Genomic DNA, 14,423 nt, shown 5'->3' on the forward strand with positions numbered 1-14,423 from the left:
GCGGCAACAGGTTAAGGAACATATAGAGCATAAGCTTAGTACCATTTACAGTCATGTGTATATAATTATTTTAAGCTACAAGTAAACTCACCTTTTCCCCTTGGAGTGAAGGTACTGAGTCTCTTAGACTGTGGAAACTGTCCTTAATATGGTCCCTGCGTTTACGTTCTAGCGCATTGTGATGTGCTCTTTTGTCCGCCTACAAAAACAAAGTTAAGAGTGATTTAATAATAGGATAGTTCCCAGGGGGGGGGGGGGAATAAGTTCCATTTATAGAAAACTACCAGATTGCATGTAATATTGCATTGGAACCACATCAAAGACATACAACCAATACTATATAGAGTAACAAGTCTATTGTAATCTTGTATAAAAACACAACCTAGTCCTACATTTCCGGAGTATCACAATAAGGGCCCAGCAGCCTAAAAAATGAATGCCTAAAAAATAAAACATCTAAAAAGGCTGCATGTGCTTATTTTACCAAAATAAAAGATTTTTCTTGTTGTGAATAAAGTGCTTACATAATCAAGAAGGGTTACCACAGTAATGTTGCAGGATGCTCTTCTATAATCACAAATGGGACCAGGCTGCCACTGCCAGTAATGGGCTTGCTGTTTTTCTAAGTAATCCCTGGAACATTTTTAAAATGCCTGTTTATCCTGCCAAAAGAATCATTGGCTAAGGTGACGTTCTTCCATCCTTCCAGTGCAACAATGCCCACAGTTTCTGCATTGCATCTCTACAGGAGATTAGGGATGTAAAAGCCATTCTCAGCACCCCCCCCAATAGACCTAATGGTTCTATGCCAAGAATAATTTTATGAAAAATAGTAGATCAAGAATTCAAAAATGTGCACGCAAAACTATTTTTGTGTTGGTTCAAACCAGAATTGCACAAGAAAGCATCTTGCGCGATGCAATTTTCAGCCTATTAATTTTAAAGGGCTGTAATCACCACGGATGGTACCAAAAAGTAGTAGTGCATGGGCTACTTTTAAAAACACGCTGCAACCAAATCTACACCCCAATGCCATCTACGATTGGGGTGTTTTGGGTATCTATTGATACTCGTAGCAGACTGAGTTTTCTTTACCGCTTTCCAGTGTGAACAGGAAACTGATATTTGCTATGTATTTATATGCATGTCGCATATATCCATTAGGGCAGGGGTGCCCAAACAGTGGCTCGCAGAGCCCACTGATGTGGCCCACAACCTCCTGCTTTGGGATGGCCAGTTAGCATAAGCCGATGCTTCATGTATAGTGCACCAGCTCCTGTCACAGGTGGAGTGATACCAAAATTCTCTTTGCCTTGGACAGCTGAATAAAAGACTTAAAAAAGGCAAGGTAAAAATACTAAAATTACAGCCTTTAGGCCCCTTTGACACGATCAGTCCGACCCAATCGGACCATTCGTTCACCTCCATTGAGCCACAGATGCAAATGGACTTGTGGCCGTTTACACCCACCTACCTCTAATTCGATCCACAAAAAAAAAAAAAAACACAGAAGGGGAAATCCGTCCCCTTCCACCTGAGCAGATCAGATTAGAGGGCCAATAGAGTAGAGTGGGCTGTGCCCCTGTCTGCTCTGCATACGCAGAGTGGACATGGACCTTTCACCTGCCTGCTCATTGTGCCCCGCGACCGGTTAGCAAGTCGTTTAAGTGGCCCTCGCTCTTCAAAAGGTTGGGCACCTCTGCTGTTGTGCATGTTTTTACCTTTGGAAAGGTTACGTGAGGTCCTAAAACATTAGTATTTGACAAAAAGGTTCACTTTTTAGAACATTTATTCTACTTGTTTGAGTACCAACAAAAGCAATGAATTGCATTATAAACAAAACGATATCCTTACGTATTTTGCTTATTCTATGTTTGGGGGCTTCCTCCTACAATCAAAGTTGGGTCTCTCAGATCCCTACTGGCCCACATTTAAATAGTCTGTAAGAATCAAGTCTTGAAATTCAATTTCAATATTAACATTTTTATACTGCAAAGAAAACCCAAAATGGACAGTCCTAGATGCAGAAGAAGAAGAAGAAAGACATGATATGGACTAGCCTATACAAATTAATCTTCATAGGCACAGAATCGGCACACATGACCACATCAGCAAGATTTAGACAATGGGCCATTGGCCCCAAACTTGGGATTCACATAGGATACATCAGTTTATAGGACTATATACACACACACACACACACACACACACACACACACACACACACACACACACACACACACACACACACACACACACTTGCCGATTTGACTTTTATAGAATCCAAGTTATTTAAACAGTCACAGATTTTTAAGTAGCCATATTATTGATGAACATTTGTATTAAAATGATAAACACTACTGAATCAGTGGGCTAATTTGCCAAGTGAGCCCAAGTGTCTCATATGTAACCAATGAAATGTGATTTACTAGGAAGAACCTAAACGAGGAACATTTTGTTGTTTTGCCAATTCGATATTTGCAGTAGGTTGGAGTGATCCATTCCGATATATAAAACCGATGCAGTTTGGAATGCCTTGGTCTCAATGGTCTTCTTCAGAACAAGCCTCATATCAGTGGGTCTGTGGTCAATCCCCACTTCAACAGTATTGCCTAGAGAAACCTGCTGACTTAGGCTTGCCATAGACAGATGTCTCATTAGTAACAGCTGTTCCCTAGCTGTTACTAATGAGACATCTTCATGTTCATCAATATTATGGCAACTTAAAAATCTGTGACTGTTTAAATAACTTGGATTCTATAAAAGCCAAATCGGCAAATGTGAACATTAACCTATGGTTTTCAGCAGCTGATGTACTTATGCAGAGCAAAACTATACCTTCTGAGCGGTGGGGAGAACATGGCAGGTTGCTACCTGTTATATCAAAAGGATTCTGTATTAAAAAGGGATGATAATCACCTTGTAAGCCGACCCCGAAAAAGTCCTATACTAATCCAACGCGTGCATTTACTGGACTTTGTATAACTATAAATCTTTTTTTGTTTAGACCACATCTCTGGACATTCGTCCCTCAAATCCAAGCTGCCTCCAAGATGGAGATATCAGGTTTTAGGATATATAACTCTGCCCTTGATTCCCCCCCCCCCCCCCCCCTTGAAAAAAAAATTCTAACAATACATGGAGCCGACCTAGGAGACCAACAGTATGCTGTTTGTTTTTTTTCGTACATACCAGTATAGGGCCATTTTCACCCCCGTCTTTCCCTCGGGAGTGGGCGTTCCCAATCACAGGCTGTGATTGACGTGCTTCTGACCGACGCATACTGCGCGTCACGAGTTTCCGAACGTCGGTGCGCATGCGCCGTATAGAGCCGCACCGACGTTCGGCTTCTTTCTGCAACGCGCAGTATGCGCCGGTCGGAAGCACGTCAATCACAGCCTGTGATTAGGAACGCCCACTCCCACAGGGAATATTGAGTGACGGGGGAAACTGCTGCAGTACTAAGGTAAGGATCGCCATAAAAAAAAAAACAAAAAAAAAAAAAACAAACACAATGGATTAGTTATCGTCTCTGCCTGGTAGTTTACTTGAGCCAAAGTCAAAATTTCGGGTGAACCTCCGCTTTAATCATACTAACTAGGTAGATGCAGCATCGGACCGACACCATCTGTCCCCCGGTGCCTCTGCACTGAGAACCGAGCCATTGAACACCGTCGATGCTCGGATCTGTAAGAACCGAGCCAGAGAGCTGCTGCCTTTCAATCAGCTGCTCTGCTCCTCCATGCTCACTGGAGCGTAGAGCTGTGGTGGTGCAGGGAGCAGCCTTCTCAGCAGTTTGCTGAGGCGCTGTGATAGCCATCAGTCCAGGCACCTGGCGGATCCAGTCCCAGAGATGGCTATGCAGAATATGACATTGGTTTACATAATACAAAAATCCGGAAGACTGAGATTGTAAATTTTTTGGTGTGAAACCAAGAATTATTCATAGTTATTATTATAATACAGAATTTATATATAGTTTGCTCAGCGCTTTACAAAACTAAGGCAGACATTGGTTCCAATTTGATACTAGAGGAATCAGAGTAGCCTGCTTAAAGGAGTTCAAAAGGTTTCCTTTCCTGAGTGCTTTTAACATTCTTTATAAAAAAAATAAAAAAAAAGTAGTAAAATTTTTATCTTTCTCATACAGTCAGAGCTTTGAGTCTTATGTTTCGGTCTCGGATTATCAAATCTTAAACACAAAACTTCAATCTTTCTCTGCTAAAAACAGCATCTAGAGCCATTGTAAATTACTCTTCAGGGTCCTACGAATGTATTTAAAGTTAGTGTAGTACACAAGTTGTTTAACCACTTAAAGACCTCAGGTGTTTTTCAGATTTGGTGTTTGCAAGACTAAAACATTTTTTTCTGCTAGAAAATTACTTAAAACCCCCAAACATTATATATTTTTTTTTTCTAACACCCTAGAGAATAAAATGGCGGTCATTGCAATACTTTTTGTCACACCGTATTTGCGCAGCAGTCTTACAAGCGCACTTTTTTTGGAAAAAATTCACTTTTTTGAATTAAAAAATAAGACAACAATAAATTTGGCCCAATTTTTTTATATATTGTGAAAGATAATGTTACGCCGAGTAAAATGATACCCAACATGTCACGCTTTAAAATTGCGCCCGCTCGTGGCATGGCGTCAAACTTTTACCCATAAAAATCTAGATAGGCGACGTTTAAAAAATTCTATAAGTTGCATTTTTTGAGCTACAGAGTAGCTCTAGGGCTATAATTATTGCTCTCGCTCTAACGATCGCGGCGATACCTCACTTGTGTGATTTGAACACCGTTTTCATATGCGGGCGCTACTCGCGTATGCGTTCGCTTCTGCGCGCGAGCTCGTCAGGACGGGGCGCTTTAAAAAAAAATTTTTTTTTGTTTTCTTATTTAATTTTATTTATTTTATTATTTTTTACACTAAAATATAAAAAAAAAAAAAAAATGATCACTTTTATTCCTATTACAAGGAATGTAAACATCCCTTGTAATAGAAAAAAGCATGACAGGTCCTCTTAAATATGAGATCTGGGGTCAAAAAGACCTCAGATCTCATATTTAGGCTTAAATGCAAAAAAAAAAAAAAAAAAAAAAAAAGGAAAATTTGTCATTTAAAAAAATGACAGAAAAAAAATTGTCTCTTTAAGAGGCTGGGCGGGACTGACGTTTTGACGTCACTTCCGCCCAGCAGAGCTATGAGGACGGGTGGGGGCCATCTTGCCCTCACTCAAGTCCTCACTCTCCAGGCGGCAGCATCGGATCTCCTCCGCCGCTACCGACGGCTCCGGTAAGCGGCGGAGGGCGCGGAAAAGCGGCGGGAGGGGGGGGGCCCCTCTCCCGCCACCGATAACGGCGATCTCGCGGCGAATCCGCCGCGGAGACCGCCGTTATCGTTTACATGGCCGCCAGCTGAAAACATGGATATCTCAGTTGTGGCAGCAGCTGCTGCCGTTACTGAGATATCCATGTTTAAAAAGAGGACGTATATATACAGTGGGGGGTCCGTAAGTGGTTAAACAGTACCAAACCAATCAAATCTGGACTACATACATGCTTTTGGTGCTTTCCTCTTGGCACACCCAGTCCCTAAAAAATGAACAGTCAGCCCAGGGACAGTCTTTCAGGAAGAAGGAAACTGACAGTCTCATACAAGCAGTTCATTATGCTTTAAAGCTTGAGAGGCTTTCAGATTCAAAAAGTCTGCCGTAAGGCCAGTCTTAGTCATTGGGAGGTTGAGGACATCCTCGTCAGGACATAAAAATCTTAATCTTAATCTTTTCTTAGAGCAGAGGTTTTCAACTCCTGTCCCCAAAACCCACTAAACCCACTAACAGGCCAGGTTTGCAAGATAACTGAAATACACAGGCAATTTCATTTGCTGCTCTGTGATTGCAGTATTCTAGTCTGCATCTCCTTAAGGCAATACCTAAAATCTGTCCCGTTAGTGGGTCCTGAGGACAGGAGTTGAGAACCACTGTCTTAGAGGAACTTATCAGTAAATAGTGCTTCTCTTCAAAGGCAAATCCTTAGATTTCTTGTCTTAAAGACAAGACCATTTTACAGACACAAGGAACTATGTGCACAGCCAATGCCCTTACACCAACCCTGTATGTGAATAAGAATGCTGCAACAGTCTGGCCTCCATGGGTTAACTTTCCGACAACACTAGATTGACCTTGAAGATTAGCTAGTAAAATCCAGCTTCTCAGAAGCTTCTCTGGATGTTGCATGCACCTTCTCTCCTATGCAAGTTGTTCAGCTGTTCTATGGAGAACTTCGAGGCTCAAATGTTGGCTTGAAGACAACACATGGGTGTGCTCCCTTTTACCTTTTTGAGGCTACCTTAGAATTAATCAAATTATGTCACTAAAAGGAAAAAGTACCCACCTCCCTCAGGCCCCAAAAAATGCATCATGCCTTCTGGAAAGTTTTGGCCTCCTTCCAGTACAGATCCTACCCTACTCACAGACTAGGTTCAAGTCTACCAGGCTCAAAACTTTTTCCAGACAAGTCTGCATAAGCACTAAAAGGTTAGCTCCTGCCTGCCATTTCAGGTGGGTGGCCACCTCCTCAGGTTTGTCGAAATTTGGCTTTGCCAAAGTTGCTTCCACAGGTTGAAAGATCAACTTTCAGTACCTTCCTTAAAATTTCCATATTTCCCCTTGGTGCATTTCTACACTTCTGTGGTGTCTGTTTTCAAGGGGTCTGCTTAAAATATAACCCCCCCCCCCACAAATGGTTAACTGGGAGAAATACATCTTGCCATTATAGTGTTACTTTGCCTTTACTGTAAATGTATCTGCCCTATTAAAGTTATATTTTATAGTGCAGTAATCTGCTTTGTACTCCATTTGAGAAAATGATTTTATGGCAAGTCCTAATGCAGAAAATTTCTAGCGGCTTGGGGGCATATGATCAGGTAAGGGAGGGGGGGTTGGTTATATTTCACTGCTACTAAGCACCAATGCATGCAACCATGGGGGAGGCATTATTATGGATGCATTATAACGAGAAACGCATGACCACGCTTTGGGGGATTTTCTTGAAACCCTTTCCCGGCTCAATCTTTAAACAAGATTGCAAACATAAAAAAGAGTCCGCATTAGAAAATGTCCTTTAAATGTAAAGATTACTTATTATATTGTGCCTGTTTTATATTTCTCAGCAATTATTGATCTGAGAAATGCGTTTAATGACATTAGATTTTTAGGTTCTTAGCGATGCACTAATTACAAGTTACACCTAAGGATTTGATATATTGACCTTGAGTGCATAGCTGCTTACAAGTTAAAGCGGTTGTAAACTCATCGATGTAACACTTAAAAAAACTGTTAACATTCCCGGCATGCCGGGAATGCTAACTGCACATTGGTTGTGCTCTCAACCAAACTGTCAAACCATCCAATGGCTGGTGTCATAACTGATCACATGTGCAGCTTCATGGCAGTTGAAGATTGAACAAAGGCCAAGATGGCAGCTTCCTTGGCTGAAAAAGATAGGAGGGTTTACAACCGCTTTAAACATATTGCGCAGTAATTTTTTTATTTTTTTTCTTTTCCTTGCAAACATAACCAAAATACATCATGGGTGATATCATTTGCTGCTCAGTGATTGCAGTACTCTATTCTGCATCTCCCCAAGGTAATACATAAAATCTGGCCTGCAAGAGGGCCTCTGAGGACAGGGTTGATGACCACTGACCTAACTCACAACAATGCTTAAGGGTGGGGGTTACTGCAGGTATCGAGACACATTGTGGTCATGACACCAATGCTCAGGGATTGAGGCTTAAATTTGGTTTCCCCAGAGTACCCTGGGCCTGAGAGATAAAGAGCCATGATCAGCAAGCCATTGTGCAGGGCTGTGTTACCAAGTACACATTCAAAAGTGCATACAGTATAACAATACAGTACCAGCCTAATAGCTGATCATCTATCTTAAGCCATACAGCTTGCAATCTGATTGTTACAAAACAATGTCACACGCACAAAATGCTGTATAAGGCCTTAGCTGAATTTAAAATGAATGGCATGTTTAGCTAGGAGTAAATGTGGCGCTACTCTTTAAACCTAAGTGTGTATATATGCTACTAATCAATTCATAATAAACAACCATTGAACTTATAAGTCAAAATTCATAGAATTCAAAAAGTACTTTGTGTGTACCAATAAATTCAAAATGATAAAGCTCATAAATGCAAAACGTGCTCTGTGGTTGATAAATCAATTACAACTCTAATATTATAAAAGTCCATAAATATGAATAGTCTGCAATGTATTAAAAAGGTGCCCAGTGCGCCAAACTTCACAATATTCAATGGTCTGTGTGAAAACCGTGCTCCCCTCCACACTCACCAGAACATAATGCAAGCGCTTTATATGCAAAACCAATGGTCTTTCTTGTGCTGTCCCCGCTGTCTTTAAAAGCATAAACAAACGCTTGCACAAGCAACGATCGCATGCAATGTGGTCAGCAACACCTAGGAACAGTGATTAAAAATGATACTGATCATCAACTTGTAGGATAGAAAAGAGACTGCAAAAAGTAACCGATTATATGGAATTGTTCATCCCGATGAAGGGGTTAATCAGGAACACGAGCCCCACTTTCTCTGGTTGTTCCTTGTCGATTCTCTTTAAAGCAGGCTTTTCTTCTATTTATTCCTCATCTTCTTCCTCAGAGAAATACTACTCTTCCCTAGCACAAGGAACAAATCCGGACATGAAGTTTTTTTCTGTGGGTCACTCTTCAACAGAACTTTACTACAGTAATGATAGGGAGAATCCTGGCAGTCTAACAAAGAAAGCAATATTTTTTGCAATCCTTAGCTTTGTTTAGGAAAAGTCAAAAACAAAATAAAATGGTGGGCCCAACTTAGGATAACACTGTAAAGACATGTGCAGAACAGTTTGGGACCAAATGCAAACAAATGTTTGCTCTAGCACATTGTACCGTCTTATACAATGTTTTGCATTATTCTTCACTCCCAGTTTGTAGTAAAATTTAGTTAGGATTTTCACCACTTGATGAAATTATGTCTGGGCATTGAGGTACTTCAAACACTACATTGCAGTGCTGGCTGCACCTTCAAGGTCATTGTCCTGCTGAAAGATGAGCTTTCCTTCAGTCAAAAATCTCTTGCAGACAAATAGGTTCCTTGTATTTTCCTACATCCATCTTGTCCTGAATCCTGACCAGTTCCCCAGATCTTGCTACTGAAGTAAAACACCCTCATTCTTCACATGTATGCATCCAGATTTCAGCTGTTGATCTCTACAGCTTACCATTAAAGTCTCAGTTGCTTCTCTGGCCCACTTGGTCACTGATGTCCGGTGAGCATTCTTCTCCAGGCAGAGACATGGTGTACAGAGTATTTGGTGGTGTTCTTTACATTTTTCACCTGTCCCTGCTCACAATCTCTATATTGATATTCCCTGAATCAAAGCCCAATGCCAAATATATATCAAGATACACAGGGCTCAAGTCCTGCGGGAACGGAGTTCCTGCACCTTTTTCACAGCAGGAACTCCGTTCCCTTTGCAGGACTAGAGCAGCCAAGCTGCCCGAACCAATCCTTCACTGAGCGGTGATGCCCAGCTCGAGTCACTGTCAGGGGCAGGCGAACCTTAGTAAGCCTTTATGTTACTGGCCGCTTCCTGTATATGGATTCATCGGGTAGTGTGCGGGTATTCCGTCATTTCCTCGATGCCGCCATGTCTCCTGGGAGCCTTTGTCATTGTTCCCAGGAGACATTGCAGAGGTCTGCCACAAGTTATTGCGGGATTTAGAAAGAACTTGCTCCCATGAGACTTTGCGGCATCGAGGAAGTGACGGAACATCCACACACTACCCGATGAATCCATATACAGGAAGCGGCTAGTAACAAAGGATTACTAAGGTACAGTGGATCGAAAAAAAAACACACATGCGGTTTAGTAATTATGCATATGAGCGTATAATTTTTTTTTGGTGGGGGGAGTGGATCTTGAGTGGGAGTTCCCACACTTTTTTTCCCAGGACTTGACCCCTGAATATACATGATCCCTTAGAGAACCAGCAGCCATGCTTTCTATCCCAGCTGTCAAGGACAGCTAGGTTCCCCACTGACTATTGAAAACTAATGAGAATGTTTCCCAATTATGTGATCACGGTCACCTGACAGATATGACATGCAGGCTGAAAATGTAAATCGACAGATTTAAAAGGCGAAGTTCACCTTTGAGGAACAAATAAAAAATGCACATATATTAAGGCAACTGCTGGAATACATTACATTACATGTTACACCCTAAATACAGGTATAACATGTTCCAAAACATGTACTTAGCCTTTAAAGGGGTTGTAAAGGTTTTGTTTTGTTTTCTAAATATGTTCCTTTAAGCGAGTGTATTGTTGGTTCGCCAACCTTTTCCTTAGATTTCCCTTCTAAATGTCCCCCCCCCCCCCCTCGTCTGAATTTCTCACTTCCTGTTCCTTCTCAGTAAGCCGTTCTGGTTGAGGAACCCCCAGCCAAAACGGCTCGGATGATGGGGGCAAACTTACTGAGGAGAAACAGGAAATGAGAAATTCAAGAAAAGAAAAGAAAACAAACATTTAGAAGGGAAATCGAAGGAAAAGGTTTGTGAACCAACAACGTACTAGCTTAAAAGGGAACCCATTTAGAAAATAAAAAACAAACCTTAACAACCCCTTTAAAGTCTTGAGGCTGCAAATTACCACTGCCCCCTACAGGCAATATAGTATTCATTTTCACTTCTAACTAGTTTAACTGTTGGATACTATTGCATTATAAAAATAAAAACAAAATGTTATTTACATTTTTGAACACTTGTCAGATTATAAAAACAGTACTTTATTTTTTATTGAAAATGGTGCATAAAATAAAGACCCGATATATCCTTGAAAACATGATGATTTAGGAGTGCATATTAGGCGATATGGAACAGGGGTCCTTTAACCGTAAAGTGCAGCTAGTTTTAGAGGCACTTTTCAGCCGCTAGCAAGGTGCCATTAACCCCTGCTAATGGCCGAAGGGTTAAAAGCGCCCGTGTTGCTGCGCTTCCGAAGCACTGCCTAATTATTCCAATGGGCAGGGGCGGTGTAAGAGCGCTATATACACAGCACTCCTACACCGCCCCAAAGATGCTGCTTGCAGGACTTTTCCCATCCTGCGGGTGCAAAGGCCCCAGTGCGAAAGCACTCAGGCTTTCACACTGGGGAGGAATGAGGCGCTAAGCACCTGAAAAGCGCCTCAGTGTGAAAGGGGTCTTAACCTCCCTGGCGGTATGATTATTTCAGATTTTAGGTGCTGAAAGCGGTACCATAAATTTGGTGTTTTACATTGTAGGCCTGCAATTCTTCGGAATAAGTCACTTAAATCTGCCCGAACAAGAGTCTAGTAGACATCCCAGGTATGAAAAAGTTTGAAAAACAAAACCATAAATTATAATATAATTACATTATTGAATAATTTTCATTATAATCAACTCAAAATCACTGAAATTTGCTCAGTTGCAGAATTGTCGCTGTCATTACTTTTTTTATGACAATTTTCCCCACAAATCGCTATCGCTCAATTCTGCAAGCGATTATAATTTCTTATTGCCGTTTTCTAGCTGCTCTAAAACCACTTTTGACGTAAATGGACACTTTTTGGTTGCTATAGACAATCTACAGTTTGCAGGCAGAAAGAACAGTTTTTATTATACAAAAGTACATGTATGGAGATTTTAACCACTAGCCGACCGCGCACCGTCATTATACGGCGGCAGGTCGGCTCTTCTGGGCGAGAGCCCGTAGCTATACGGCGGCTCTTTGAGCCGCCACTAGGGGGCGCGTGTGCGCCGCCGGAGGCACGCGCGCCCCCGCTTGCCCCCGACTCCCGTGCGTGTGCCCGGCGGGCGCGATCGCTCGTTACAGAGCAGGGCCCGGGAGCTGTGTGTGTAAACACACAGCTCTCGGTCCTGTCAGCAGGGGAAATGCTGATCTTTGGTTCATACAATGTATGAACCGAGGATCAGTGTTTCCCCTAGTGAGGCCACCCCCCCCCCCCCCCCCACAGTAAGAACACACCCAGGCATACTTAACCCCTTCCCCGCCCCCTAGTGTTAACCCCTTCACTGCCAGTGGCATTTTTATAGTAATCCAATGCATTTTTATAGCACGGATCGCTATAAAAATGCCAATGGTCCCAAAAATGTGTCAAAAGTGTCCGAAGTGTCCGCCATAATGTCGCAGTACCGAAAAAAAAAATTGCTGATCGCCGCCATTACTAGTAAAAAAATATAATAAAAATACCATAAAAATACCCCCTATTTTGTAAACGCTATAACTTTTGCGCAAACCAATCAATAAACGCTTATTGCGATTTTTTTTTACGAAAAATATGTAGACGAATACGTATCGGCCTAAACTGAGGAAAAAAATAGTTTTTTATATATTTTTGGGGGATATTTATTATAGCAAAAAGTAAAAAATATTAATTTTTTTTTCAAAAGTGTCGCTCTATTTTTGTTTATAGCGCAAAAAATAAAAACCGCAGAGGTGATCAAATACCACCAAAAGAAAGCTCTATTTGTGGGAAAAAAAAGGACGCCAATTTTGTTTGGGAGCCACGTTGCACGACCGCGCAATTGTCAGTTAAAGCGGCGCAGTCCCGAATCGCAAAAAGTCTTCTGGTCTTTGGGCAGCAATATGGTCCGGGGGTTAAGTGGTTAAAGGGTAAAAGTTTGTCGCATTCCACGAGCGGACTCAATTTTGAAGTGTGACATGTTGGGTATCAATTTACTCGGCGTAACCATATCTTTCACAATATAAAAAAAAATTGGGATAACTTTACTGTTGCTTATTTTTTTAATTAAAAAAAGTGTCGTCCCCCCCCCCCCCCAAAAAAAAGTGTGCTTGTAAGACTGCTGCGCAAATACAATGTGACAGAAAGTATTGCAACAATCGCCATTTTATTCTCTAGTGTGTTAGAATCAAAAAAATAAATACACATAATGTTTGGGGGTTCTAATTCGAGGGAAGGAGATGGCAGTGAAAACAGTAAACACACACACACACACACACATTAGAACTGCTGTTTTACTTGTAATGCCAACGGCCACCACCAGATAGCGCCAGGTCACACAAGGCAGCTTGGGCCTTCACAAGGCTGCAAAGCCGCGGCCTAAATTACAGGCCGTCGCGGGCCGGCCACGTTTGTGTGGAGGTGGGGGCGCCCGCACCTGCCCCCGCCGCGCAATTGCGTCGGGCCCGCGACAGCCGGTAATTGAGACTGGCGCCAGGATTTTGTCGAGGCATGCCCTACTATAGCCTCAAACAAAAATCAGGGGTTAAAGTTGGCCCTTGACAACACACTTCACTTCTGTTATGCAGTCAGGATGCAAATGGTATTGTCTTATTTCTGACACCACTGTGGCCGCAGTGTGCGTTTGGATCCATGCACCCGCTCCTGCCAACTCCTGCCGCTTATGTCATCCACTTCTATGGGCTGCCTGCATGCAACTGAGGTAGATTCACAGCAGACAGCAGCTCAGGGGACGAATCTGATGAGTCTTTCATCTTCTCTACAACTTCCACATATTACAGTTCATTGTAAATGATATATGTACTCTTTAAACACTAAAAAAAGTTAGATAAATTAACCTAAAATGCGAAGCAAGTTCTTATCTGCCCTCTCCTGGTTCACTGTAGGCGATTTAGAACAATCAGCACAGACATGGGCCATCAGAAAGGTGTGGGAAGAGGCAAACCAGCACACAACCAGGAGAAATCCAAATATGTACATGCAGGGTCCATATATTAAAATGCCCTTTTTCTCTTGGCACCACTGTCATCGTGCTTATGGTGCGACTATAGGGATAGGAAAGCATTTACTGATATAGTGAAGACTAAGAAGAAAATCAGATATGGCGTGTTCCTAGTTTAACAGGCTTACCTTAGTGCTTACAAATACTGTGGCACTACTCCGCCAACACAAGCAATCCATTAACAAGGCAAGTGATCTATACACCAGAAGTCAAAGGCTACCACACAGTGCACAGAGCGCTTAAAAAGGGACACTATGGCAGCCAAACAGTCCCAACATTGCGGTTTAGAGTAAGCCTTTTCTCAAAAAGTCTGGACCTGTTAAACTAGGAAATCACCGGGCTGCTCTCTAAAAGTCCCCTAAGTTTCTTACTTAAAGTGGGAGGTTAACCCGGAACTAACATTTTTTAACCTTAGATTCCTGCTCATTTTGTCTAGGGGAATCGGCTAGTTGTTTTAAAATCGAAGCTGTACTTACCGTTGTAGAGAGCGATCTTCTCCGACCGCTTCCGGGTATGGGCTGCGGGACTGGGCGTTCCTATTTTGATTGACAGGCTTCCGACGGTCGCATCCATCGTGTCACGATTTTCCAAAAGTAGCCGAAC

General features: G+C 42.1%; 1 protein-coding gene across 7 annotated transcripts in view; it reads right to left on the bottom strand.

Moving 5' to 3' along the window:
• Positions 1–14,423, bottom strand: part of MAX (MYC associated factor X) — a 38,457-nt gene that overhangs the window by 9,395 nt on the left and 14,639 nt on the right. For all 7 annotated transcript variants that reach the window (XM_040333250.1, XM_040333249.1, XM_040333252.1 and 4 more), the window contains one exon: positions 92–199. In XM_040333250.1, the coding sequence (XP_040189184.1) occupies positions 92–199 (108 nt within the window). The remainder of the gene's footprint in view (positions 1–91; positions 200–14,423) is intronic.

The sequence above is a fragment of the Rana temporaria genome, chromosome 13 (assembly GCF_905171775.1).
Source record: "Rana temporaria chromosome 13, aRanTem1.1, whole genome shotgun sequence".
Classification (NCBI taxonomy): Eukaryota; Metazoa; Chordata; class Amphibia; order Anura; family Ranidae; genus Rana; species Rana temporaria.